A 27,347-nucleotide genomic window follows, 5' to 3' on the forward strand; every position below is an offset into this window, starting at 1 on the left:
TACAGAAATAAATCGATATATTAGTGTGTACAAAACATGCTGCTTCCTCTGTACAGTGCCCCAGCCAGGCGCAGGCTCCCCACAGGGAGTTCACACATATATAAATAAGGCCCAGACAGCTGCAAACAGTATTTACAGCCCGCGGGGGGCTAGCGCCTGCTCTGGGGCCAGCCCCACCGAGACCAGCTGCTACGCCCAGCCCGCGGGATCCTCCATCCCAGCCTGGACTGGCCAGGTTCATTTCAGGTCCACATCAAAGTCCAGCACCAGCAGCTTGGTCTCCTCTGTGCCATTGCGGCTGCCCACCGCACACACGAGCTTGGTGTTGGAGGCGCGGATGCGCCACACTACGCCCCCGCTGCCCCCACTCTCCAGTGCAACCAGGTTGCGCACAAACTCGCCCGTCTTGAGGTCCCAGAGCTTGACGGTACCATCATCTGAGCTAGTCACCACAAACTTGGAGCTGAACTGTAGGCAGGTCACGGCGCTCTGGTGCTTGCTGGGCCCTGGAAGCAGAGGGTATCTGTTAGACCTCCTGTGCTCCCACCTCCAACCCCAGGCTCTTCAGGAGCGCCCACTGCTGGGCAACATCTGCCCTGCCCCGCCACATCTGGCAGCTAGGAGCAACATGACCCCTCCCCAACACCCCTAGTGAGGGGAGCTGTTCCATCCTCCTGTACTCACCCTGCAGTGTTTGCAGACACTGGCCCGTCTTGATGTCCCAGATCTTGACCGTGGAGTCAGCATTGCCAGATACAAGGATGTTGTCACGTAACTCCATGCCACTTGTGAGCGACTGGTGCCCCATGAGGGTGTGTAGGCAGTTTCCACTCTCTACGTCCCACACGCGAATCGACGTGTCTAGAGAGCCGCTCACGATGTGTGTCCCATCAAACTGCCCAGAGAGACACAGATCAGCACGGCCTGCCCAGAAAGGGGAGGAGCGTTCTTCGCAGTCTGATGTCAGAGACTTGGGGCACGGCAGATTAAGTGATGTGCTCACGTACTCTTTGGCTAATCAACGGTGCACGTGTGTTTGGGGGCATCTTGCCTCCAGGAAACAGACATGGTGCGTGTGTTCCCACAGCACATGTGGGAGGGGGGGGGGGTCAGGGTGGAGGGGCAGAGCGTCTCTCACCTGCAGGGAACAGACATGTCCTGTGTGTCCCTGCAGCACTTGCATGGGGTGGGGAGACAGCCTCTTGCTTGCCAAAACAGGCATGGCTCACGTCCCTGCAGCACGTGAGTGGGAGGGAAGGGGGAGCTAGGGTATTACCTGCAAGGAGTAGACGCGGTTCGTGTGTCCCTGCAGTGTGTGAGTGCAGCTCTCGCTCTCGGGGTCCCAGACTTTCACTGTGTAGTCATATGCACCGCTCACCACCTTGTGCCCGTCATACTGCACGCAGCGCACGGCAGCCACGTGCCCCATCAGCACATGCAGACATTGCCCAGTCTCGATGTCCCAGAGGCGCAGAGTGGCGTCCCGTGAGCCACTCACAACCCTGCGGACAAGGGTGTGCTTGGAGCCCGATTGTGTTGACTCTGGACCTTGCCCAACTGAGATAAGCCCGGACACGAGCTTCCCCAAGGAGTAGCCCCAGCTTATCTTCCCCCATGGATACCTCTTTCCACACAGCACCTTTCAGCTACAGATCAGCCCAAGCCCTGACCACCTCTGCACTTTCACCTCCCCTATACCCCATGCCACAGACTGGCGCAGGTCCCTAATGCTTCTACACCTCCACCTGCGCTGTTCCACAGACCAGAACAGGCCCCGAACACCATCATGCCCATACCTGTTCCCATGCAAGTGCATGCAGCGCACTGTGGACGTGTGCCCGTACAGTGTGTGCACGCATTCGCCTGTGTCTGCATTCCACACTTTGAGCGTCCGGTCCGTGGAGCCGCTGATGACAATGCTGTCCCTCATCTGGGAAGACCACACACCCCCTGTGTGGCCAACCAGTGTCTGCACACACTGCAAAGAACGAGATGCGAGACACTGGTTTGGGAAAGGCTGAACAACACAGCAAAAAGGAAAAGCAAAGTGTAGGACTTCTGCCAGGAAGGCTTTTCAGGTCAGCAATCCACCGCCCTGCAGACAGACTCAGGCCCCCACCACACAGTCCTCTCTATGATAACAATGACTTGCTATTCTAAACCCAATTGAGTTTCTTGCCCGTCCTGGATCTCCAGGAGGGTGGTCCACACTCGCTGACTGCCAGGGAAAACACACATGTGGCCAACTCTTGCTCATTTGTTACTGCACCAACAGATTTGTAGCTTAAGACAGCTCTTCCCACTGCTCCTGCAGCCACAGGATCTATCAAATCCTCTCCCCAGCTACACTCTGCCAGAGACAAGATAAACCCACCTAAAAGGTCACTATGCCTCTCACACCTCCAACCATTCCTGCAGCAATGCAGAGGATCAGCATGACTCTCAGTGTGCCAGCGGAGCAGCCCTGACGTGACTATGAACAACAGCTCACCTCCCCAGTGACCGCTGACCACACTTTGAGCGTATTGTCGTCTGAGCCACTGACTATCCGGTTGCCACAGAACTGCAGGCAGGTAATGACATGGTCATCATGTCCCTTCAGCACCTGCACGGAGAACAACGTGAGTAAGGAGGGAGGTGAGGGCAGCTCAGAGCCCCGGAGTCTGCGGAACCTCGGGCCTCAAAAGCAGCCTTTGAGAATGGTGGGGAAGCAGATGGGTCCCTGTAATGCCTGCCACCTCCCTGTTGCTTCTCTGCGGGGCAGCAGCTAGGGTAGGAGCTGGGGGGGGCATTTGGCGGGTATTGCTGGGGGACAGTGGGCTACCCGGGGACTTTAAAACATGGATGGACCCTTGTGGCTATTAAGGCTGCACGAGCTACGAGCTCAGAGCTGATGTTCTGCCCTAGATCAAAAACTGGTGGCCATCAGCCAGAGCACGTTTAGGACCACCAGCTCATTTTCCACGTGGTGGAAGGCAGGCAGCGCACAAACAGCTGTGCACCAGCTGCCAGCTCCCCAACACAGCGATGTGGAAAGAGGGCAGCAAAGGCAGGCAATGACCGAGCAACATCTGGAGGCGGGCAGAGATCAGGCAGGTTAGGCAGGACCCCAGGGAATGAGGAAGCATGCCAGACAGACCTGGCCAAGCCATGGGGAGGGGCAGCATGAAGGCAAGCAGCAGCTCGGTGTGAAAACAAGCCCAGAGCCGCCCTTTGCAGGGAACATATTAAACTTCCCTTCAGCCAGGGAAAGGTACAGGGTGGACGTCCCTGCGGGCAGTGCCCTGGAGAGCTCGGCTCAAGGGGGGGCACAGAGACCAGGGTGTTGGGGGTCTCAGGAAAGGGCTGCCTGGTGCCAATTTGCTGCTGGGGGGTGCAGTCCCTGCAGTGACGGCACCGGGCAAAGCACTGCTGCTCACTGCGAGTGCCGCAGAGGCAGGGGCTTGGAGAAGGGGCTGGGAACAGCGGGGGCCCGGAAAAAGTCTGCAGAGGTGGAGAGCAGCAGGACAGAGACTGTTACCTGAGAGACTGAGAGAAGGGGTGGCTGGGGCTCTGCTCTCCCTGCCTCCTGGGCAGGGACGAGGGGCAGGCAGGGACCTTGGCAGGGAGAGAACACCCAAGTGTTCCGGAACCTTGTACCGGGGACAAGGCTTGGCTGAGCCCCGGAAGGGCTGTACCACTCCCTGGATGCCAAGGTTGGCTACAGGCCTGCTCAGGTGCTCAGAGAAGGGGTGAAGGGATGGAAACCCCCTCCTCTGGGGTCCAGGGTGACCCTTTTTCTGCTGGCAGAACTGCAGCCCAGTACTACCCACTGTGGCAATCCCCGAGATCGGCCGTGCTGCCAGCCAGAGCACACGGGAAAGCTCCAAGGAAGCTGTGCTGTGCATCTGCTCTCTACAGGCAGGGACAGGAGTTGCAGGAAGCTGGCAGGACCTACACAGCTTCAAGGACGTTTAAATTCAAGTATTTCCAGGTGAACACCTCTGGCCTATGCCTCCTGAAGACAGGCCAAACTTTTGAATCTTTTCCCGAGGCACTTTTAAAATTCTTAGTGTTGTTCTCATCCTATTGGTCATGGATATTTCTCCGCCACTTCCTTCCTGTACCAACTTCCTATACGTCAAAGCTCTAGAGTCTGGTTCTCAGCAAGGACTCCTGAAAGCACCCACCTTGGGGGCTTTAAGCTCCCCACTGCGCCAATTCATGTCGATTTTGTGCTGCCGCATGAAGGCAAATTTCCAGGGGCTATACATGAATCCAGGGCTCAGCAGGCGCCGCTTCCGCAGGTTCAAGGGCTCCTCAATGCCTGCAGGAGGAAAAACACAGCAGGATGCCTCACAGTACGCAGGTGGTCCATGCCCTCACCCTACTGGGGAGCTAAGATGACATAGATACGTGGGATCTGTGGGCTACCCCACTGCAGATCCCAGCCACAACGTGCCACATGCCATACAGAGGAGGGGTCTTTACCTTCTTCGCGGCATTTCTCTCTCCAAAGCAGGTTATCTTCAGCCAAGACCCTCCAGTAGCGACAGGTCTGGGCAGCACGCAGCAGGTCGCGAGGCTCCAGGAATGAGAGGACATAGAGTGCCAGCTGCAGGATTGGAAGCCCAGTCACAAGGGCACAGGGGGCTCCCGTGGCTGGTAACTGGTGCCCAGCACGAGGGCCAGCCTGTCCCTTGCCTCAACTCACCTCCTTGGGCAGCAGGGAAATGAAGTCTCTCTGGAACTGGGGTTCAATGACCTGCATCATGTACTTGATTTGGGAGGGCTCGCAGCGATCAATGAGCTCATCCAGAGCAAGCAGCTTCTCTGGGCCACTCCACCGCTGAAGACAGGGACATCAGTCACGATGCCTGCACGCACGGCAGGCCCTCGCAGCCTCCCCTGTGGGCCTGTGCAGCGCCGATGCCCCCACCCCAGCCCCAGCAGATACACCAACCAGCAGGGGCAAGACAGGCTAGCCGGGCCTCTGGAGCAGGCCAGGGCTCTGCTACCTCGATCCCAAGACAGAGAGGAGCCACAGAGACGGGGTTGGTGGAGCTCCATCTTATGTGACTCATGGAGCTCATGGAAGCTCCATGAGTCACATAAGATGGAACACAGGTGCTGTGTGATGGCAGACAAAGCAACACCACTCCAGGACGAAGGGGAGCAAGAGGGGGGCTAACACCATTTCTGTGCTCCTTTACCTGAGGCAAAACCTCACCAAAAATCCACCGTGGGACCCAAACCCCTGCCTGTGGTGGGTCTCATGCAGACAGACTCCCTAGGGCTTGGCTCCCCTCCTGCCTGCCTGTCAAACCCAAAGCTTTGCGGTGCCCTCCGAGGTGAGCCCTTTGAGCCTACCTGGAAGGTGCGGAGCCAGTCCTGCAGCTCGGGAGGAGGGGCAACCGAGGGGATGCGTCGGCGCCGTGCCTGGCCTGCTTTGGCGTTGCGCAGGTCCCCAAAGGTAGTCGTGGGACTGGGCATGCAGGGACCCAGTGTCCTGGACCACAGCCGGGGAGAGACCAAAGCAAAGGTGAGACGAGCCAATGCTGCTCTGGGCCACACCATGCAAACAGTTCTCAGAACAGAGGTCCCCATAAACCACCAGCTGTGAGCCTCCCACCAAGCTAACCCCCTTCCCCATCACTTCCACCGGGACCACAGCTACACATGCAGTCCCCCTTAGCCCAGCCTGCTCTACAGAATGACAGAATCACAGACTGGTTGAGGGTGGAGGCACCTCTGGAGGTCGACTGGTCCAACCCCCTGCTCAAGCAGGACCACCCAGATGGCTTTTGTACCTCTCCAAGGACGGAGACTCCACAACCTCAGCAGGACACCTAGATGACCGAGGGATGGGACTGGTAGAAGGAGGTCTTCCCACCCCCCAGGTCAACTCATTGCTCAGCACGCTGTCTACTCATCTTACCTGCTGTACTCAGAGCCCTTGCACAGCTTTTTACCGGGGGAAAGGGCCCTGCCATCCAGGCCGTTCTCCGACTTCCGCTTCATCTGCAAGGAGGAGGCAAGTTAAAGCAGGCTAGAGCAGAGCCCTCTGCGCACATTCTGGGTCACTGATTTTCTGCCAAAAGTGACAACAGTAGGAGACCCAGCCTAGCAAGTCTTCCGAGTCCATGCTCATGTTGAGGACCTGCAGAGGGAAGCTGAAGGCCACCTGAGCTCTAGAGCTGGCAGAAGAGTTAACTTCTGTGGGAGAAACAGAACTTGGTCCTTCCAAGGGGAATATCAGACCTGACAGGGAAAAGTCAGCAAAACAGCTGCACAGTGACAAAAACAGCGGCTGAGAAAACCTCTTGGTACATCTGCTTGGCCCTTCCCCAGGCACAGTTCAACACAGAGCAGGCAGACCTGCAGCCTGAGCAGGGAACTCAGCATGCTGAAGCCTCCTGGCAGGCCAGCCCTACAGCCGCTCAGCATTCCCCACTACACTTGACAGCTACAGCGAGAGCTGTGCTGGGATGTGTGGCAAACCGTACCCTGATGCGGTTGCACCAAAGAGAATCTATATCCTTCTAACTCCGTTCAAGAGGCGCAGGGTTAACAGGAAACGTGGGGAGAGTGGCTACCAGCCACCAGAAGGCGAGCACAGGGCTCCCCCAACCCAAGTAGAACGCTGGGGGCTCTTTCCCTCCAGTAACTGACCCAGGCACCAGCTGCAGCCCTGCGCTCAGGGCTGGCCAGGGCTCTCGCCACAATGCCCATATCCCGCAGAAACCTCCCTGAGGCCTTTGCCTGACCCCACAGCAGACTCCAGCTGCCCCAATTCAGGCTCTGCACTACGACACAGGGACCCCAGCACAGAGCAGGGTGGCTCCACTGGGGACGGGCACAGCTGGGGACTGCCAGCAGCACTCGGACAGACTGGGACGGTACCTTCTTCCCCTGGCCCTAACAGCCAGGCAAGCCAACCACAACTGCTGAGCACGATCTGCACCGCAGAGTTCCCAGCCCAGCCAGCACCCAGCTGACGCCCCGAGCTCCCCAGCTGGCCCGCAGCACCCCAGCATGTCCTGGGGGTCTGCAGCAGCAATGACAGCCAGACACACGCCCCACGCAGCAGGAGCTTGAAGTGCTATGGCAGCCCATGGCCCACACTGGCACCACCGCCATGACAAGCAGCAGGTGCCCATAGGCTCCGAGGCCACCAGCTACCAGGACGGGACCACAGGCAGCCTGCCAGTGTCAGCCCCTGCCAGGGAGCCACCAACCGCACGGGCAGCCCCGCTCTTTGGGGCAAAGCCCTTGCCTGGGGCCACGCTCCCAGCAGGGTTACCTTGGGCCGCACGTGACGGAGGAGGCCGCCATCCTCTGTCCGCTGCAGATAGTCTATCCAGCGCTCTCCAATGGTGTAATAGAAGTAGACGTTGCTGCCATCCTCCCCTTCCTCGCTGTAGCAGCTCCCCTCTTCCTCTTCTTCCTCCTCCTCCTCCTCCTCCTGTTCCCCACAGCCTGTGGAGCTGACTGGCTCCTGCGCCCCTTGCCCACTGGCGTCGTCAGCCTCCGGTCCTGACCCTGGGCTCCCTTTCCCAGAGCGCTCTGGCTCCCAGGGGCCTGAAACATCCTCCTCCTCAGCCACCACCTACAATACAGGGAGAGGCAGGGTCAGGTCTGTCTGCTGCAGCTCTGCGCCCCAGCTCTCTGGGTGCCCCGGGGCTCGGGCTGGGGGACACGGTGGGGAGCTGCCAGTCAGAGGAATGGCCCAAGGAATACAAGGGCTTCCCTCTGCAGTGCGGAAGAGGGGGGGGACGAGCTCAGTAGCGCCAAAGATGGGAAGAGGGGGCAGACTACTGAACTAAGATGCTCTCTGGGGTAACAGGGCAGCTTCGGCCAAGCACGATCTGGAGACAGGTCACTTCCCAGCCCCACAGGGAAGCACAGCTGCAATGCGACCAAATTACATGGCAGCCGGCAACTCTGTGACCGAGCAGAAAACACAAACACTGCAGGAGCATCAGTGGTGCTGAACAATACCAAACCCACTAGCACCAGCTCCACCTCTGCACAGCAAGCCATCTTCTTGCCTGCAGCTGCGAGCAGCCCTCTGCCCTTCGTTTGTCAAAGCAGGGAGCAGAACTGCTGCACGTGTGGGCTGCCATGCCTGGGCAGGACCCCGGCATCAGAAAGGAGGCACATGCTGCATTTTGGCCTTCAGCACGGTGCAGAGGTCCCTTCACCCTCCAGCCAATCCGACCAGGAGCAACGATTACTCGAGAGGTCGCGAGTAGTGTGTGCCCATCTAATGACACCTGCACCCTTCCTCCCCAAAGAAAACATCACCAAAAAAAAAAAAAAAAAAAGCAGAAGCATTCAGTAATTACTTGGAGGAAGCAGAACAACGCCCCTGTATCACATAGGAATGAGGAACTGTTTCCCAATACACCAATAAAACACCCCAATAAGCAGCCCAGGATAATTTGCACCTAAGAGTCCTAGAGAGTAGTACAGGAGATCACTAGCCCACAGCAATTATTTTTTGTAAATCTTGGAATACAGGAGAAACTACAAAGACCAGGAGAGTGTGAAAGTTGTGCCAAAACTGAGGAAGGCAGGAGAAAACGGAGTGTTCACATAGCCTGACATCTGGCAGAGAGGCTGGTGCAGGATTCAACGAGTAAAAGATAAATGACAGGGACATGCTTTGTACCAGCTGATAAGACTTTATGAAAATAGGTCTTTTCAAATAAAGTTGAGTTTATTCCTTGAAGTGTTACATTTGCTTAAAAAAAGCAATTACATAAATCACATTGATGAGACGGACTCAAACACTCAAACACTTCTAAGTGTCTGACCAGGGCACAGCCTTCTGATAAAAACACTGGCATGCCACAGCCTCTACAGGGCTGTTGGATGAGATGGCTTAGCTCAAGAAAGAGCCAGTGAGCAGATCTCAAAACGTACCTGTTAACAGGAAACTGCAGATTTTCTGCTGACGGGCCTAGTGCAGACCCATAAGGGTGCGTGTGTGTGGAAAACCACTGTAGTCAGTATTTGTTTTATTCATAATATGCAAGCAAATAACGTGTAATCAGAAAAGATTTTAAGATGGATGCTTGGGTAGGTAGCAAGGACAGGACAGTCACACGGTGTGATCTGCATCACTTGGTAAGCTGGGCTCACCCAAATTAAATGCATTTCAATACACCCAGAGACAATGTTCTCCATCTAAAGACAGGGAGAGCAGAGCCAGCTAGGCACCAGGGACTGTGCATCCTGTAAAGCAATAACTGAAAAGGATTGAGGGGTCGCAATCAGCCCAAGCTTCAGGCTCAAAAACCTGAAGAGGGAAGAAGTGCAAGCAGGAAAGCAGTACTACCCCCTATGCTGCCCTACACACTCGAGTCCTGCAATGCCCAATCCACATTTTTAAACAGGATGCTTAAAACTTGAAGATGTTGCTCAATCCCCTCCCCCCAGTGATTCAAAATCTGGAGAAACTATTTTGTAGGAGAAGAAAAGAAATGGAGAGGTGACTTGGTCACAACACAAAAATACACCTGGGGAAGGAAAAACCCTGCTGCTTTATAGGGCTCCTACCAAGCACTGCAACATTTATTGCAGTTAGGGCTGGGTTTATTTACATGCAGAAATTAGGCCTCAACGCACATGTGCTTAAGTGCCTAGCCCTGGACAGATTCCCCAGATCAGAGGCAGATGGATCATTTCTTCACACCACCCAGACAGACTGGACCCTGTTCGGCAGGCGGGCTTGGAACAGGGCTGGACTCTCGGGCAGAGAGGCAGTGGCCAGATGAGAAGGCACGACACAACAGTCCATCTGGACACACCTTTTCAGCAGGGAGCACTGAACCCAGGCTTCTCAAGCACTTCCTCTGCCATCTAGAGTTGGGGGTCACATCTCGGCCTTGGACAATAACAAACCTCGGGACGATGCTCCTGGGGCAGCATGGGGGCAGAACAGCCGCTGACATCTCCCAGGCAAAGCCCCTTCCAACAACCACCCTCCCCTGCCCGCACAGTGCGCTCGAGGGCTTGGCAGGGCAGAGCTGCTCTTAAGTGAGTGGATTTCCTCAGCCCCACAGACAGCACCGCAGGAAGATGCACTCCTGAAGAAGTCCCCAGAGCCGAACTGGGTGCGTGGCAGCCCGCCCAAGCAGGCAGCACGCTGGCTGCCGCTCTCCGAAGACAAGGCAGACAACAGAGCAGAGAGCCTGGCAAGAGATGCAGACTCTGGCCTCCTCAGCTGTCAGTCCAGGGGAAGAATCTCTCTCCACACTCAGTTCTGGCCTCCAGCAATGAACAATTAGTGGAACTTAACAACTGTCTGCAGGAGACCTACGGATGGCTAGGTGCTCTGGGGCAGGGGAGGCAGCAGGAAGCCACGAGTGTCCTCTGCAGTCAGAGCGCTGTTTCTATCAGGGATGCTGGGACAGATGCCTCACAGCAGCCAGAGCAGCTCCCAGCAAGGCTCAGGGGGCCACTGCAGCCTCCAGCAGGACACCACAAAGCCAGCTGGGCCCAGAGTATCTCAGCCTCCCCGAAGCAAGCTGCCACCTTGCAGGGAGACTGCGGACAGATCGCGTGGCTGCTTGAGAGGGCGCAGCATTCCTTAGGCCTCCCTGTTCCAGTGCCCAAGGCGGATATGTCTCCTCCCCCGTAAACCTCCTCTGTCCCTCTACCAGCTACCACCTCTCCCAGCATGAGATCCCCCTCCCTGATCCCCGCACCGCTGGATGGACGATCACCTCCATACCAGGTAGGCAGGGGAACCCTACCTTTCTTTTCCTACCTGAGGCACAGGAGCTTTACTGTCCCCCTGCAGACCAGGGCTCACCCTCGCAGCCTCCTCACTGCTTGGCCTCCTCCTGCAAGTCATCCGCTGACTGTTCAGCTCCAAGATGCGGGTGGTGATGCCTTTGACATGGAGAAGATCATCGAGTGAGTTGAAGCCCTTCAGCTCCTGTGAGAAGAGAAGAAAGATTCAATATGGAGCTGAGAAACCCAGAACCAGCCTCAAAGCAGGACCAAGCTTACTCACACCCTTCTCAGACAGGCTCTCTTTCCTGGCCGGTCCAGACCTACCAGCTTGCACCTCACTTACAGCCACCAGCTCCCTTTAGGCCTTCAGGGGAAAGAGGGTCGGGGTGCCACAGCAGGGCAATACCTTTGTACTGCAAGTCCTCGCTACTGCTCCCATCTGAGGCAAGGGACACCTTCTGCCCAAAACAGCCATTCCAATGCAGTCCTTCCTGTTTCCACAAGCTTTCCCTGCCCCGAGCGACAACTGCAATGCCTGCAAGGAACAGGCAACAGCACCAGAAGTACTACTAACGAGAGGAGTAGTGGCCCAAAAGCAAAGGCTAAAAGCTCAGAAAGGGGAATTGCGCCTTCCAGCTGACTAGTGCCAAGACTGGCAGCATTCCCTGGCCCACACAGTCAATCCCCCTTGTCTGCAGCTCCAGTGAATGGAAACAGCCCCTGCCTCCTGCCAGGCACGTGCAGAGACACACACACGTGTGTGTGTGTGCGAGGCACCACCTGCAAAACACCAGGTCAAGTACTGCTCAGCCCTGCACTCAGAATCACGGGTTACCACCAATCGTACCTACGCCCCGTTTGGACTCCAAGCACCTTCTGCCACAAGCCTAAAGGGCCTAAACCAAACAGCGATGGCCTGGCTCTTACCCAGGGGGCAGGATCCCAGGGTGGAAAGCATCCACCCTTTCCGGCTGACACAGACATCAGGGCCAAAACAAGGTTCTGATCATCCTTTCGAATTCGTCATGCACCATTTTAAGGCACTTCTGCTGCTTCTCCCCTATAAATGGTTTTACCCAAAAGCACAGCTCCAGTGATGAACTCCATTTCTGTAAACCCGTCCTCATCTGTTCTCATACCAGCAGTCCTTTTGTTTAACGGCCCTTACTCTTCCGCCTCCACGGTGCCTACATTCCTGCTGTGTTTATAGCTGGTGACCCTGCCGCTCTCAGCCTCCTCTCTTCCAGGCCAAAAAAAGTCAAGCTCTTCTAGTCTTGCCTTGTCAAGCCAGCCTCCTCGTTCCCCGATTTCTCCTGCCTCACTCCTCTGCCTGCTTCAACATGGATGCCGTACTCCAGCCACGATCTTGCCAGTTCTTTGTGGCATTCATGGCAAAAAGGTGGCATTAATCTTCCTGTCTCTGCTAAAAGCGCCACAGCAGACACAGCCTAAGATCATGCTTACCTTTTTCATGGCTGTGTCACCCCGGTAGCTCAGTCACCCTGTGAGTGACTACCACAGGCAGGCTTTTCACCTACTCCATCATTTCCAAATGACAGAGCTAAACAGTCAATCAAGGGGGAGCGGCAGGATTTCCAGCCCATTGTGACCACACGAGACGGGCTTCTACCCCTCCCTGCTCCTGCCCGTTCCACCCAGGAACTAATTTTTCTCTGCTCTCAGCACACAGCGTCAATCTGCCACCAGCCCCTGAGGCTCTGCCCCAAATCCCAGAAACAAGGGAACCGCAGAACCGGGCTGGTCTGCCTGCAGAAGGGAAGAGCTCTCCCCGCGGAGAACGCCGACCTGCCCCGGCGCCCGCGCCAGGGAGGCAACCGCCCTCGCTCCGCGACAGCCTGCAGACCCCCGCACAACGGGCTCTTTACGCGGCAGGGGAGCGGAAGGGCCCCGCCGCCCCAGCGCTGCGCCCAGAGGCAGCCCTTGGCCCGGGGACGGCGGCAAGGCCCCGGGGCACGGCCCCGCCTGCCCGCCCCGGGCACGGCTGCGGAAGCCGAGGAGAAACCGCCGCTGCCCCCAGCGCTCGCACAGCCTGCCGCCCGCCCCGGCGCCGGCCGCCCCCGCCGGACCCCGCCCCGGGGCTCCCGCGGCCGGGAGGCGGTCGGTTTCCCCGGGGCTGGGCCGCGCAGTCCAGGCCGTCCGCGGGCAGAGTGGCTCCGCCTTGACGCCCAGCACCGGCGCCTCCTGCCCCAGCCCCCCTTCCCCGCGGCGGCATGGCCGAGGCCCTCCGCTCCGTTCCCTCCCCGGCCGCCCCCCGCCCGCACAGCCTCGCCCCGGGACAGCTCCCCGCAGACCACCGGGGGACGGGACGCGACGCGCCCCGCCGAGCCGCCCCCGCCCGCACCTCTCTCTTCCGCACGATGCCGCGGGCGCGGCGGCGGCCGATGCCACTGAGCGCGCCCTCCAGCTCGGCCACGCCGGCGCGGTTGATGTCCAGCTTCCCCCCGCCGGGGCCCGGGCCGCCCGGCCCCGACATCCCCCGGCAGGAAACGCCGCCGCCGCCGCCGCCGCCGCCGTGCAGGCCCCGCGCGCACTGCGCAGGTGCGGCGGCGCCCCGCCCACGCGGACGCCGGAGCCGTGCGGAAACAGCCGCTTTATTGGGAACTGCGCCTGCGCGGGCCCCCCGGCCGCGCCCCGCCCTCAGCGGCGCTTGTAGAGGCAGGGCCGCAGGCGCAGGCCGGGCGCGGGGCGGCGGCGCGGGGGGCCGGTCTTGGCGAACTCCAGCAGGTGGAAGAAGGCGCTGGAGAGGTCCTGGGGCAGCGCCGCCTCAGTGCCCGGACCCCCCCGGGCCACCCCCACCACCTCCCGGACCCCGAACCCCAGACCACGTCCCCGCGGGCCCCGGGACCGCCGACCCCCTCTCGGAGCCCAACGCCAGCTCCCGCAGGCCCCGCACCACACCCCCGGCGTGCCCAGGGCCCCCCTGCTCCATCCCAGACCCCAGCACCTCATCCCCTGTGTGCCCCGGGTTCCCCCATCACAGACCCAGCATCACGACCCCAGGTGTGCCCCAGGTCCCCCTAATGCCCCCCCATCCTAAATTCCCGCACCACAACTGCCGCAGGCCCCAGGTCCCCAGACCCCGTTCCAGCCCCCAGGTCCCTCAAACCCCCTCCCAGACCTCAGCATCCTAGCCCCTGTGTGGTCTGGGTTCCCCCACCCCCATATGCTGTCACCACCCCCAGGCCTGCTCCCTGCCGGCACCACCCAGGTCCCCCCTACCCACCATATTCCATCCCAGACCCCATCACCACAGCCCCCGCAGACCCCAGGTCCCCCACACCTCCTCTCAGACCCCAGCACCGCAACCCCTGCGGGCCCCATGTCCCCCGAACCCCCATATGCTGTCACCACCCCCAGGCCTGCTCCCCGCCAGCACCAGGCTGAGCTGTGCTGCTCTGCCCTGCTGCCGGAGCAGGAAGGGTGGTCTCTGGCTGCCAGGGACCGTGGGCTCCTTCTCGGGGCTCCCTGGTTCCCAGTGCACCCAGCGCCCAGCACAGGGCACACCTGAGGACACACCTTGGAGACACTTTTGAAGCCCAGCTGAGCCATGGCGTTCACGAAGGCTCGGATGTCCTCGAAGCGGCTGGCCACCTCAGCCACCATCAGGGTACCCCTGCGGAACAGCCCAGCCCTGAGCGGTGGCGGCGGCGCAGGCACCTCCCGGGGCACAGCCCAGCGCCTCTGCTCCTCGCTGCCCACCCAAAGGCCAGCCCATGCCTCCTGGGCTCGCCCCAACGCCTCCTGCCCCTCACCAGCCCGGCACCAGCCCTGCACGCCCCTCTCTGCCTACCCCTGCTTCAGCACACGGTTGGCCTCTTCCAAGATCTCCTGCAGGTTGGTGCCCATCAGCGCCAGGCAGAACACCGCAACGTCCACTGACTCGGCCGCCAAAGGCACCTGCCAGACACCAAACGGGACGCCCGCCCCAGGAGGAGGGGGATGGCAACGGGGCTGGGGCAGCCCTTCTGTGCTTTGCCGCTCCCTGGGCTCTTGGATCCGACCAAGCATCTCCTCTGAGGAGCCCGCAGACTCCAGAGAGGTGCCCCCCTTTTCCCAACAGACGCGCGCTCCCTCTCGCAGACGGGACCCTCAGGATCCCTGACCACCCTCTCCTGTCCCCCAGAATTGCCGCCCCAACCCACGCCTCTGCAACCTGCTAGGCAGCGTCAAGCCCACCCCGCCAGCCCCCGCCAACACCGGTGGGCGCAGTGCACGCGTTGCCGACGCGCGGCGTCCCCTCCTGCAGAGCCGCTGCCCCTCGCCCCGTCCCCTCTGCGCCCCACACGCGCCGCCCGTCCCCCTACCTTGGCCATGTCGCAGACGGTGACCAGCGGGCTGAGAGGCACCAGGTCGAAGGAGTGAACCTTGTTCCTGACGCTGCTCGCGATCTTGCAGTCACCGCACCCAAAATCCGCCACCACCAGCGAGGCTGGCCTGGGGGGGAGCAGGGTCTCAGAACGCCCCGCGGGTCCCCGCGCTCGCGGGCAGCCGGCGCCCGGCGCCCCAGCGCTGCCCGCTCTGCCCGCTCACCGCCGGCGCAGGTAGCGGACGATGCGGTGCACGGGGTTCTCCGGCCAGCGCCCCACTTGCTGCGCGAAGCCGCGGTGGTAGATCTCGAACGCCTCGGGGTCGCTCCGGAAGAGCTGTGCCGCCTCCCGGCTGGTGGACGTGTAGAGCTGCTGGTTGATGTACCGGAACCGGGCGGCCAGGAGCCGCTCCTCCATGCGCGCGCGCAGGGCCGCCGACCGCCCCGCCGGAGCCGCTTCCGGGCCGGGCAGCGCCGGGGCGCCCGGTCCCGCGCCCGCCAGCCCGTCCGCGCCCGGCTCCCCCGCGGGTCCCGCCTGGCGCTCGCTCTGCTGGCGCCGCTTGCTCCTCCGCTGCCTCCTGCTCGGCCTCCGCGCCGGCTCCCCGGCCGCAGCCTCCGTCCCCGGCGCCCCGGGCTCCGCGCTCGGCCGGGGCCGCTCCCCCCGCAGCTCGGCCGACGCGCCTGGGGGGACCGGGAGGGAAGTCAGGGCGGCGGCGGCGGCGGGCGGCTCCCGGCCAGGGCCCCCCCAGCAGGCCCGGCCGGCGCCTCGGGACCTGCGGGCGGCGGTACCTCCGTCCGGGCGCTGCCCGCTCTGCTGCGGCTCCCCGGAGCCGGCCGGGCGCCCCTCCGCCGCAGCCCGGCGCCTGGCGGCCTGCCTCCGTTCCCCGGGCCGCTTCCGCGCGGGCTCGCCGTCCCGGCCGGGCTCGGCCGCACAGTCCCCCGGCCGTCGCCGGCGCCGCTTCCCCGCCGCTGCCGCGGGGGCCTGCGGAGGGCAGGGGGCCGGTCACCTCCCCCGCGCCCAGGGACCGGCCCGGCCCGCCGCGGCCCCGTGCGCGCACCCCTTACCGGCCGGCCCGGGCCCTCGGGGGCGCCGCGGGGCCCCGGCCGAGCCCGGGCCCGGGCGGGGCCCTCCGCCCCATCGTTCCACGCCTCCTCCGCGAACATGGCCCGGCGGCCGCGGGGCCTGCCCGGGCCGGGAACGGGAACGGCGGCCCTGGCGCGGCCGGCTCCGCCGCCGTTACCCACGTGCGCCCGGCCGGCCTCTCCGCGCGGGGGCCTAGAGCGGCCCCAACAGCACCCGCGGAAACACCGCCCCCCTGCGGCCGGGAGGCCGAGCAGCCTGGCTGCGCGGGGCGGTGCCGAGGGCGCCCCGCCCCCAGCCTGGTTCGCCCCGCCCCGCCCCGGCGCCGTGCGCCCCGCCCCTCCCCGGCGCGCCCCGCCCCCAGCGCCGTGCGCCCCGCCCCTCCCCGGCGCGCCCCGCCCCAGCGCCGTGCGCCCTGGCCGGTGCCCCCCAGCCCCCGCCCAGGCTGCCTGTCCGGCCTCGCCGCGCCGGGCGCCGCCCGCGCCGCCGTCTGCCGCTGCCCGCTGCCCGCTGCCCGCTGCCCGCGCGCCGCGGCGCCCCGCGGCCGGGGCGCGGAGCCCGGAGCCGGTGCGGCGCGGCGCGCGGCCGGCAGGGGGCGCTGGCGGCGGCCGGCCCGGGGCGGAACCCACGCGCGGCCCCGCGTTCGCCGAGCCGCCGCCCTGCGCCGCCGCCGGAGTCGGTAAGGGCGGCCTGGCCTGGCCGGGCCGGGCTGGGCCGGGCTGCGTCGGGCCGGGCCGCGCGGGGCCGCGCCGACTGCGGCTGGAGGCCGGGCCGGGCCGTGTCGTGTCGGGCCCGGCCCGGCCCGGGAGGAAGCAGGGCTGGGGCTGCGGGTTGGCTCGGACAGGGCCGGGCCGGGGTCGGGCTGAGTCAGGCTGAGCCGGGACGGGGTTGGGGTCGGGCTGGGACAGGCGGGGGCCGGGACAGAACGCGATGGGGGCAGGACGGGTCCAGGTCGGGGCCGGTCCGGGCTGGGGCTGGTCCAGGCTGGGCCGGGCCGGGGGCGGTGTGGGTTTGAGTGGGCTGCGGCTGGGGCTGGGGACAGGCTGGGGACGGGGCCAGGTTTGGGGTAGGCAGGGCTGGGGCTGGGGTTCGGGTTCATGCAGGCTGGGCTGGGCCCAGGTGCGGGTGGGTTGGGATGGGGTTGGAGCTGGGCAGGGGCTGGGACTGGCCTTGGGCTGGGTGATGGGCTGGGGCCGGTCCAGAGCAGGAAACAAAAAAAGGGGTGTCTGGGGGGGTGGGGGCTAGGCTGTGCTGGCGTGGGCAGAGGCTGGCTGGTGGCAGCCGTGTTTGGGGTGCGCTGGGGTGGGCGGGCAGGGGCGAGGGGCACGGGCTGACTGAGGACAGGCAGGGACCCGCAGGGCTGCCCCGGGGCTCCTGTGCCAGTGGCTGGTGTGGGGTCAGTGCCGCTGGGACGGGACAGGGCAGGCTGGGGCCCACGGCTGGGTCGAGCCCTGGGGTGCGTGGGGCAGGATGGGGCTGGGGCTGGGGCTGCGCTGGAAGGGGTTGGAGGGGGGGCTGCAGGGAAGAGTGGGGAAAGGTCTTGGGTCGGGGCTGATGAGGAACAAGCAGGGCGGCACGAGGCGGCCTGGGTCTCCACATCATGGCACCACGGCCTGAGTGGTGGGGAAAGGGGCCACAGGGGGCTCAGCAGGGCCGACGTGGCCACTTGGCAATGGGGGAGTAGAGGGCCCCTCGTTTCAGGCAGGGCAGGGGCTGGGAGAGGCCTGGCAGCCTGGCCAGGACCAAGGCAGGCGCTGGTGCAGTGACAGGCAGGAGCACAGCAGCCCTGGGCCGAGCTGGGGTAACGGCTGGTGGATGAGAGGTGGCGATGACAGTGGGATGCAAGTCTCACAGGGCTGAGATGGGGATGGGGTATCGCTGGGATGCCCCTTCCCTGGTCCCGTCCCAGATGGGTAGGTGAAAAATCCACTCTGGGGGCAGTGCCATCAGCCCTGGGGCTGGCAGGACCCGCAGGACATCAGGTTGGGGCACAGCGCTGGCTCCTTGCAGCTCATGGGCAGAGCTGCTCCATCCACCACAGCCGGTGAGCTGGGAGCAGGGCTGCCGCTGCCCTTGAAGTTCTAGAGCCCATTCTGGTGCCTATGAGGCCCCTTCAAGGGTCCGGGCCGTGAGGCCAGTCTCGTGTGTCCCTTGCCTCACGTAGCTGCCTGGAGCACGTGACACGGGCAGACCGGCTGTCCTGGGGGGCCAGCTGCCAGGCACAGGGAGCGTGTCGGGGCCCGTCCTGCCTGCTCAGAGCGGGTGGGGGTCCCGCTGCAGCTGGGTGAGTGCCAGACCCTGTGGGTTTAAGACCCTGAGGTTTAAGCCCTCAGGGGTGTATGTTGGGGGCATTGTGCTTGGTCTGTCCCTGCACCCGCACTGTGGGACTCGCCAAGGGCAGCCCCACATCCCTGCTTGATGCCGCAGACCCCCAGGCAGGAAAGTACCTGCCAGGTGTGTCCCTGCACTGCTGGGGAGCTCGGGGCAGCGCAGCCCTGGGTCTTAGTGAGGCTGCTGTTGTCAAGGGGTTAAAAATGGAACCAGGATGCGTGCTCTTTGCCTGGCTCTGGGCTGGGGTGTCTGTTGATTAGAATGGAGAGAGGGGGAGCTTGTGGACCTTTGGGGTCTCCCAGTTTCTTGAGCATGATGGTGTGCCAAGTTCAGCCAAGCCTGGATTGGAGTTGGGGATCGGGAGGGTGTGTGGAGCCATGGGATCCCTGCAGGGTGGTGCTGGACCTCCTCCAGCTCTGCTCCCCGACCCCCTCCCAGGAGATGTGGGCACCCGGGTCTGGCTGGGCCTGCAGATAAGCCCGTGGATGCCAAATCTGCTTCCTGTGAGCTGCTGCAGGCACCCGTGACACTGGAGTCAGTCGTGAACTTCCCCTTCAGCTGCGAGTCCAGCTCCGTCCCCAGCCTTCAGCAGTCCCCGCAGTTTTCCGCAGGGCTGACGAGGAGGGGGACGCGAGGCTCCTGTCCTAGCTCCCCCAGGGAGACGCCCCAGCTGAGGGGCTACCAGCAGCAGAGGGGCGGTGGGAGGCGATGTCCAGGTCCCAGGGCTGCGTGTGGGAAAGGGGGGCAGGGAGCCCTGCTCCACAGCGGGGCCCTGTGTCCTTACACACCCCTCCCCACAGCAAGAGCCGCGATGGACGACATCTTCACGCAGTGCCGAGAGGGCAACGCAGTGGCCGTGCGCCTCTGGCTGGACAACACCGAGAACGACCTCAACCAGGGGTGAGCAGGAGGGACCCAGCCCAGGCTGGACCCGCCAGGTGCTGTCCCTGGCTCAGCTGCACCACGGGCTGAGGGCGCTGGACTCGGGCTGAGGGCGCTGGACTCGGGCTGAGGGCGCTGGACCAGGGCTGGGGCTCGTTTCCGCTCTGCTCCGTGTCCTGGGGAGGGGGTGGGATTCAGCTCCTCCCCGCCGGGAGGAAGTTACCGCATCGCTGAGGCATGAGGGCTGCACATCCTCCAGCCGCTTCCTCGGCCGCCCGCTGCTCCCGGCCACGGGACGGGATGGGACGGGACGGGACGCGTCTCGGCCAGGGGTTGGGCTGGGGGTGCTGGGGAGAATCTCCCTGTCCCCAGGGTGGCTGGTGTGTCTGGGTGACCGCTTCCCCTGTCCCCTCTCCTGGGAGCACTGCAGTTGGCATGTGGAAGCACAGCTGGCATTTAACAGGAGGGCTGGGAACCACCCCAGGGCCAGGAGCTGCACGGGGCTGACCTGCGCCCTGCCCCTGCGTGCCCTGCCCCAGATCTCGCCTCACAGCACGTCCCCTGCTCCAGGAGCTCCCGCGGGATTGCGCGATCCAACGCGCTGCCGCCTGTCTTTCAGGAGCAGCGTTTAGGCCAGGCGCGAGGTTTAGAGCAGACGTCTCCGTTGCCTGTGGGCCGGCACAGCCTTTTGCCCGCACACCAAAGATCCCTTGTCGGGCCACGGCAGCGTCTTTGCTGAACTCGTTCTGGGCAAGGGTCCTTCCTTTGGCCGTGTCGTTCAGTCCCTCCCGGGGGTCCCAGTCGCATAGAGCTGTCCCAGTGCCACAGGTTGTGCCTGAGGGACTGGGGGCTGGCTGGCACTCACTGGGGCATTTTGGTCCCAGGTGCCTGTGCCGGGGTACCCCCTGCCTGCGGGGCCGGCTGTCCGTCCTGCCTGCCTGCCCGCCCGCCCGCAGGGTTGGTGCGGGAGGGGTGGGGGGCAGATGGGGTCTGCTGTGCCGGGGAGCTGGAGCTGGAGGGGAGCCAGGGATGCAGTGGCCCCCGCCTGCCAGGCCCTAATCTCCTTTTAAGGCCTGGCTGGTCTCCTCCTCCCTTACTTGGCCAGGCACTGCCGGAGCCGAGGGGGGGACGGGGGAGGGGATCTGGCTTTTGCCAGCATCTCGGTGATTCAGCCCGGGAGAAGATGGGCTTTGGCCAGGGCCTCCGGGGCCCTCCTGGGGACGGGAGAGAGCAGGAGAGCCGCTCAGCCTGTCCCCTTTGCCTCTGCAGCCCGAGTGCAGGCGCGCATGGTGATACCTGGCTGGCTGTGGTGCTGTCGGCAGCGCCCCGGCAGCGCTCGGCCCTTCTCTCCCTGCCCGGGCAGGCTGCAGCCACTCAGCAGAGCTGTCTCTGCTGTCTCCACAGGGATGACCACGGCTTCAGCCCCTTGCATTGGGCCTGCCGCGAGGGCCGCTCCAACGTGGTCGACATGCTCATCATGCGGGGAGCACGCATCAATGTCATGAACCGTGGTGACGACACCCCGCTGCACCTGGCTGCCAGCCATGGCCACCGCGACATCGTGCAGAAGGTACCTGCTTCCCACAGCCAGCACTCCGCCCCTTCCCCACTGCCTTCCAGGCACCCCTCTCGTGCCTTGCGCAGCCCCGTGGCAAACTGAGCGGGACTCTGTGCAGCCCTCCGCTCTGCCCACCCAGGACTCGCTCCCCAGTCACCTGCCGGCTTCCTTGCCCTGAGCTTACTGCATCCCCACCTTGGCGCCTCTGGGCACCTCCACCCTCCCCACAGAAGCCCTGCATCCAGCCTCAGTCCCCTTGCAACAGCAGACCTTGCCCGCACCGAGGCAGCAAATGTGCTGCTGTTGGTGCTCCTGCCCTCTCCCAGGACAAGGTGCTGGGGGGAAGGGGACCTGCTCTAGATTTACAGGGATTGTCCCCTCAGCTGATCCAGTTCAAAGCCGACATCAATGCTGTGAATGAGCATGGGAACACACCTCTGCACTATGCCTGCTTCTGGGGACATGACCAGGTGGCAGAGGTGAGTGGAAGCACTTGGACACAGGCAGGAGCTCAGGGCGAGGGAGGTGGCTGAGGTGGGCATGGGGAGGGAGAGGAGGGACGAGGCAGGAGGCTGGGCGTGTATGAAGAGGCTGAGAAGAGGACAGCAAACTGTGCAGATGCTTGCTTTCTCCTCCCTCAGGACCTGGTGGGCAATGGGGCCTTGGTCAGCATTGCGAACAAATATGGCGAGACGCCCATTGACAAAGCCAAGGCACCACTGCGAGAGGTCTTGAAAGGTAGGAGGTTCTCGTCCTGACCCCACAACCCACTTCTGGCTCCTGCTGCAGCCCCTGTGCTCAGCATCAGCGAGCTCTCTGCTTGTGCTGCCAAACTCCTTGTCCCTCCAGAGCGTGCTGAGAAGCTGGGCCAGAGCCTCACCAAGATCCCCTACAAGGATACCTTCTGGAAGGGCACGACTCGCACGCGTCCCAGTAAGGATAAAGCCTTCCCTGATGGGGATGCCGTTGCAGGGGAGAGCACAGCTCTCCTGCACGGTAGGGCAGGCTTCTGGGGAGGGGGCGGCAGCCTGCACCGCAAATGGCTCGCTTTGGAGAGGGAAATCCCCTCACTGAAGGTGGCTCCTCACCAGACTGAGGTGTCCCACTGGTACTGCCTCCCTCTGCAGTCCCAGGTGGACATCAAGAGGAAGGTCCATGCAGCCACAGGCTGCATCTCCTCCTTTTCTTACAGGAAATGGGACTCTCAACAAACTTGCTGGAATAGACTTCAAACAGCTGAGCTTGAGCCAAAAACTCAATGAAAACCAGTCAGGAGAGGTACGTAGGCCTGTTGTCCCCCAGGACACGGTAGCTGCACCCATGCAGACCACTGCTCTCTCCCCAGCCCCTGGCTGGCTGCGGAGTGCAGAATTGGGGCACAACTGCTTGGTGGGTTTCCACGTCCAGGTATGGGGCCAGCCCACACAGAGGGAAGGCACCTGCCCGGGACTGAAAGGCCAGGGTTCGCTCTCATGCTTTGTCGTCGTAGTCACTCCACGTTGCTGTGGACCTGTTGGTCCTGTGGGCTCTGTAGGCCCCACAGTCCTGTGCAAGGGGCTGGGAGGTGCTCGGGGACCGTGTGTCCTCTCACAGTGACTCTCTCCATCTGTCTCCCTGCAGTTGTGGAAAGGGCGCTGGCAAGGCAACGACATTGTCATCAAAATGCTGAAAATCCGGGACTGGACAACTCGGAAGAGCCGAGACTTCAATGAGGAATACCCAAAGCTGCGGTGAGTGCCAACACCCTTCTCCAAGGCTGCCGTGGCTCTCGCAGGCAGCCATTATCTCCAGAGGAGTACGAGATAGGCAGGAGCCAACCAGGTCTGCAGGGTCGGGTGGTAGTGCTCCAGAGCGCTGCGCAGAGGCTGCGGGGAGGCCCCGGGAGGATGGCACACCAGCAGCGGTGCAAAGGGCAGGGAGGCGATGAGGGGGTGTGGGCAGCACCCACTGTTCTCAGGCCTGTCGCTTCTCTTGCAGGATCTTTTCTCACCCCAACGTGCTACCGGTGCTGGGCGCCTGCCAGTCCCCCCCAGCACCCCACCCCATTGTCATCAGCCACTGGATGCCCTATGGCTCCCTCTACAACGTGTTGCATGAGGGGACAAGTGAGTGCTGATGGGGGGGGTGACAGAGCCGGGGCAGAGGCTAGTCTCCCTATCCTCGAGAAGTTGCTTCTCCATGTGTTTGGGGGGTGGCAGAGGGCCCCTCCAGCTGCAACACCAGGGTGGGCGCAGGGTGAGCCGTCTCCAGTCCACACGCCTTCCCCACACCCCGTGTGCGATGCGTCTGCCAACACCACCTCTGTCCCACACACGCTGCAGGTGACACGCACCTCCCCCTCTCGCTTACCCTCGTGCCCCCTCCCTCCCTGCAGACTTTGTGGTGGACCAGATGCAGGCAGTGAAATTCGCCTTTGACATTGCACGGGGCATGGCCTTCCTGCACACGTTGGAGCCCCTCATCCCACGCCACCACCTCAACAGCCGCAGCATCATGGTGAGTTGTCAGTGTCGCATGGCCCAGCCCTTCCCCCTGCAGACTGGGGCAGGACAGGCTCCCCTCTGACCACCCCTCTCTCCCCAGATCGACGAGGACATGACAGCACGGATCAGCATGGCTGACGTGAAGTTCTCCTTCCAGTGCCCAGGGAGGATGTACGCGCCAGCCTGGGTGGCACCAGAAGGTGAGCACCCGCTAGCCAGGCCCCTCCTGCTGCTTGGCCCCTTCCTCGCCCTCAGCCCCATTCAGCTCCCCGTGCTGGATTCCCTGCAGCCTTGCAGAAGAAGCCAGAGGAAATTAACAGGCGCTCAGCTGACATGTGGAGCTTCGCGGTGCTGCTGTGGGAGCTGGTGACCCGTGAGGTGCCATTTGCAGACTTGTCCAACATGGAGATAGGCATGAAGGTGAGGAGAGGGCTGGGCAAAATCCACCGGTCCGGACCAGATCAGCCAGGGCATAACGGGGCCTAAGCACCCAGCAGGGAGGGGAGGCAAGGCCCACCGAAGGAGAGCCCACCAACACTCCTCCCAGAGGTATGGGCTGTGCCTCCCAAATGCAGGACTGGGTCCAGATTTCTGATCCTGCCCTGCTCTCCCATGCTCCCAGGTGGCACTGGAGGGGCTACGTCCAACCATCCCACCCGGCATATCCCCACACATCTGCAAGCTGATGAAGATCTGCATGAACGAGGACCCAGCCAAGCGCCCCAAGTTTGACATGATTGTGCCCATCCTGGAGAAGATGCAGGAGAAGTAGAGAGGGGGGTGCCTCCCAGCCAGCTGACGCTGCCATGCTTCCCTTCCCGCCACCCCCAAGTGCCTTCTTTAACCCCAGAGCCAAGGGGGAGCAGGGAATGCCCCCTCACCCTGAGCCAGCCACGGACACACGGTACAGACAATGCTGCCTTCTCTGGAGCTGCTCTGCAGGCTTCAGACACTGTAGCACCAAATCTATGGCAGCACCTCCATCCTCCCTGGCAGCTATGGGCAGAGACTGAGCAGGAGGCCTGGCCCACGACACTGAGCACGGCTGGGCCGGGGCTGTGGAGCCACCCTGTCCTCCTCGTCCCCAGGCCCAGAGCAGCTCACTGACTTGACAGTCTCACATTAGGCAATGCCCAGTCCTGGTGCTCTTTCCTACTAAGGACAGTGGGGTGAAGCTTGCCTGTTGCGCCCAGCACCACCCCAGCTTTGCGCTTCACTCTTTATCGTTTCCATCCAGGCCATGCGGAAAAGCCGCCAGCATCTGAAATAAACATTTGTTATGAAAACTGGCTGCTGGTGGAGGGGTGCGTACGTGCACAGGGCGTTGTCCACAGAAAGGGGGAAAGACTGATGCGGGGGCTGCCCAACAGTCTGCAGAGTCCTAGGCTCTGGATCTGCACCTGTACCAACCCTCCTCCAGTGACTGGAGCAAGGAAAGCAGGTGGGCTAACAGCACCCCCCTCTTTTGAGAGAAGGGCCCAGGCTGGCTGCAGTGCTACCTGCGCAGGCCCCCGAGCGTTCCTCTTGAGAGGCAACAGGTATGCTCGGGAGGAAGACGTGAAGAGGGTTGGGCAGTCCTATTCCCACTATGACCACCTTCCTTCAGCTTCTTGGGGCAGGGCTAAGCCCTCCTAGGAATGGCAGAAGGTGCAACTATAATCCACCACTTGCGAGCCCTGCAACCAACCTCTCTCTGCACTGGCCTGTCAAAGGCAGGGGACCAACTTCTGTTGGTGTAGCGAGAACAGACCCTAGCAGGCCTGCTCGTGTGCTGTTTTACTTGTAGGCAGGGCATTAGCGCATGGGCAGGAGACAAGATGCCTTTCCACAAAAACTACCCAGCTGTTTAATGGCACAGAAGCGACCCTAAAAAAGTTCCCAGTGACAATCCCTCAGTCTTTACGTGAAGTAATGTGGCTTTTTCACATTGATGCCATATTCTGCAAGTGCTGGTGTCAGGTCTTCCATGGTCAGCGTGTACTTCTTATCCTGAAGGGACAAGGAGTAGCATCAGTCACAGCAAGGACAATCTAAGCTGCCAGGCATTCCTCAAAATCTTGTGGGTTTAGGATTTTTCCCCTCCAAGCTCTGGTGACCTGCGTGTGCACAATTCCCAGAAGCAGCTGCAGACCAGCGTTTGGGGCATTAACCAGCTCTTAAGTACTGCACATTTTGTTTGCTGTCTGCCCTCAGCTGCTCAATGGACAGAAAAACACTGAGCGTTACTCAACGCTATAAATTACATCAGCTTCATGAGGCCCCCAAGCCACAAACAGATGATGACTGGGAGAATTCCCAGAAACTATGGCTACACGCTTGCTCCCCGTTTACGTTTTTCCCCAAGCATCTTGAGTTTTGGTCGCTGTTGGAGGACGCAGGCCTAGATGGCCCTCGCTGTGATGAGGTGTGGCTACTCGCACATGTCTGTGAAGCCATCAAAGCATATTCCACGAATTCCACTGCCCACCTCATCTTCCCGCCAACGTCTCTTTTCCACCAGCAGAGCCCTAGCTTATTAGTAAGCGTGCTGACCCTTCAGGAGCACAACACGTTTAAGACACTCTAAAACCCACATCCCCGCATTCAATGGCAGCAAGTTTAGCTTGCTACAGCCCCAGGAGAGGATGTTTCCCCTCATCCGAGCAGCCATTCTGTCCTTCTCTCACCTTGCTCTTATTGCGGGAGCTGCCTGAGGCTGTTCCCTTCATCTTGCAGTGCTGCAGCGCATCGTTAGCAATGTCAGAAATAAACTTCTGTGCGGCCAAAGAGATCAAACGAATGCTACCCAGCAAAGAAAGAGAAGGGATAATTTCAGACAGACAGCACAGAGTACCACTGGGATCACGGAAGTTCTGTTGGGGCCCCCAGCTATCAGACCCCATGTGGGGTCCTTGAGGCCACGCTCTACCACACCTGCTGCCACTTACATGCGTGGATCAGAGGCCTCGAATCCTGCTCTGTTGAGGTAATAGCCCGTGACAGCATCTGGGATCTGTACAAGAGAAAAGTTGGAGGAACTCTGCTTCCCGGAGGCAGCTCGTCACTGCGCGCAGCCTGCCCCCAGCGCGTCCCATGTACCGTAGGCGTGTAGTCCTCCAGCTGCATGAGGAAGTCCACCAGCGGCGTCGTGGAGACCACCGGCTTCACGTCCCCATTGGCCGCACTGGGTGGCACGTAGACCCCATTGGACATAGCCCCTTCAGGGGGAGCGGCAGCCACCGCTGCAGAGACGGGCACTGCGGGCACAGAGCGCTCAGCGGGCAGCTGTCCCCCAGTGCGGCCCCGGCCCCCCACCTGCCGGGACCCCGGTCCCCCACGAGCCGGCACCCGGGACTCCCGCGGTCACGGCGCCCCGCAGCCCCAGGCACCTCCGGACTACACGGACGGACCAGCTCGGTGCCCGAGCTCGGGGCGCGCTCACGGGCCGCCCGCCCCGCGGGAACCCCCTGTGCGCGGGTCCCGTCCCCCGGGGCCCCCACTCGCGGCCCCCGCGCCCCCGGTCCGCCGCCCCCAGCCGGGCCCCGCCCAGCCGGCCCCCCCCGGCGCTCCCCCGGCTCCGAGCAGCCCCGTGCCCCAGCCCTTCCGGCCCGCCACCCCTGCGCTCACCGGGGCCCCTCCCGCCAGCCGCGCCGCCCTCGGCTCCCCGCGCCGCGCCGCCCACCGCGCCCGGGGGCGCCCCGGGAACGCCGCTGCCGCCGGCGGCCGGGCTGGGCTTGTTGTCGGCGGCGGGCGCGGGCGCGGGCGCGGGCGGCGCCGGAGCGGCCGGGGCCGCGGGCGCGGGTTCGGCCTCGGCGCTGCCGCTCATCGCCCGCCGCCGCGCGACACCGGGCGCCGCCTCCCCCGCGCCTGCGCACGGCGCGCCGCCCCACTGGCCCCGCCGCTCGCCGCGCCCCGCCCCGCGCAGCCCGCGGCCCCGCGCGCCCCCCGGCGGCGCCGCGCGGCACAGACGGAGACGGCAGG

At 62.8% G+C, this 27,347-nt stretch overlaps 3 protein-coding genes across 12 annotated transcripts; 1 reads left to right on the forward strand and 2 right to left on the reverse strand.

The window, feature by feature from the left end:
* Nucleotides 1-16,353, reverse strand: RRP8 (ribosomal RNA processing 8). Of its 9 annotated transcripts, XM_072851086.1 has the most exons (19): nt 16,118-16,353; nt 15,842-16,034; nt 15,277-15,733; nt 15,051-15,180; nt 14,537-14,643; nt 14,263-14,359; nt 11,132-11,260; nt 10,757-10,927; nt 7,283-7,588; nt 5,918-6,000; nt 5,350-5,488; nt 4,694-4,828; nt 4,471-4,594; nt 4,170-4,306; nt 2,492-2,605; nt 1,797-1,978; nt 1,277-1,502; nt 685-895; nt 1-506 (listed from the first exon to the last, which is right to left on the reverse strand). In XM_072851086.1, the coding sequence occupies exons 1-19, from the start codon at nt 16,214-16,216 to the stop codon at nt 238-240; spliced, it is 3,309 nt and encodes a 1,102-aa protein (XP_072707187.1). In that variant the 5' UTR covers nt 16,217-16,353; the 3' UTR covers nt 1-237. The 9 variants fall into 9 exon arrangements, with proteins under 9 accessions (XP_072707187.1, XP_072707189.1, XP_072707186.1 ...); XM_072851088.1 differs by lacking the exon at nt 11,132-11,260; XM_072851085.1 differs by having other exon boundaries at nt 15,277-16,034.
* Nucleotides 16,354-16,692: 339 nt separating this feature from the next.
* ILK (integrin linked kinase) lies at nt 16,693-24,676 on the forward strand. Of its 2 annotated transcripts, none has more exons than XM_072851098.1 (13): nt 16,693-16,812; nt 19,265-19,364; nt 20,751-20,916; nt 21,288-21,383; nt 21,546-21,642; nt 21,754-21,837; nt 22,097-22,182; nt 22,525-22,634; nt 22,882-23,009; nt 23,279-23,400; nt 23,488-23,587; nt 23,677-23,807; nt 24,010-24,676. In XM_072851098.1, exons 2-13 carry the CDS (start codon nt 19,276-19,278, stop codon nt 24,157-24,159), a joined length of 1,359 nt encoding a protein of 452 aa, XP_072707199.1. In that variant the 5' UTR covers nt 16,693-16,812; nt 19,265-19,275; the 3' UTR covers nt 24,160-24,676. The 2 variants fall into 2 exon arrangements, with proteins under 2 accessions (XP_072707199.1, XP_072707198.1); XM_072851097.1 differs by lacking the exon at nt 16,693-16,812 and adding an exon at nt 18,036-18,177.
* Nucleotides 24,677-25,112: 436 nt separating this feature from the next.
* TAF10 (TATA-box binding protein associated factor 10) lies at nt 25,113-27,213 on the reverse strand. The gene is made up of 5 exons (XM_072851100.1): nt 26,994-27,213; nt 26,466-26,623; nt 26,315-26,379; nt 26,054-26,168; nt 25,113-25,376 (listed from the first exon to the last, which is right to left on the reverse strand). Exons 1-5 carry the CDS (start codon nt 27,190-27,192, stop codon nt 25,287-25,289), a joined length of 627 nt encoding a protein of 208 aa, XP_072707201.1. The 5' UTR covers nt 27,193-27,213; the 3' UTR covers nt 25,113-25,286.
* Nucleotides 27,214-27,347: the final 134 nt, after the last annotated feature.

Source organism: Ciconia boyciana, chromosome 1 (assembly GCF_034638445.1).
Source record: "Ciconia boyciana chromosome 1, ASM3463844v1, whole genome shotgun sequence".
NCBI classification, from domain to species: domain Eukaryota; kingdom Metazoa; phylum Chordata; class Aves; order Ciconiiformes; family Ciconiidae; genus Ciconia; species Ciconia boyciana.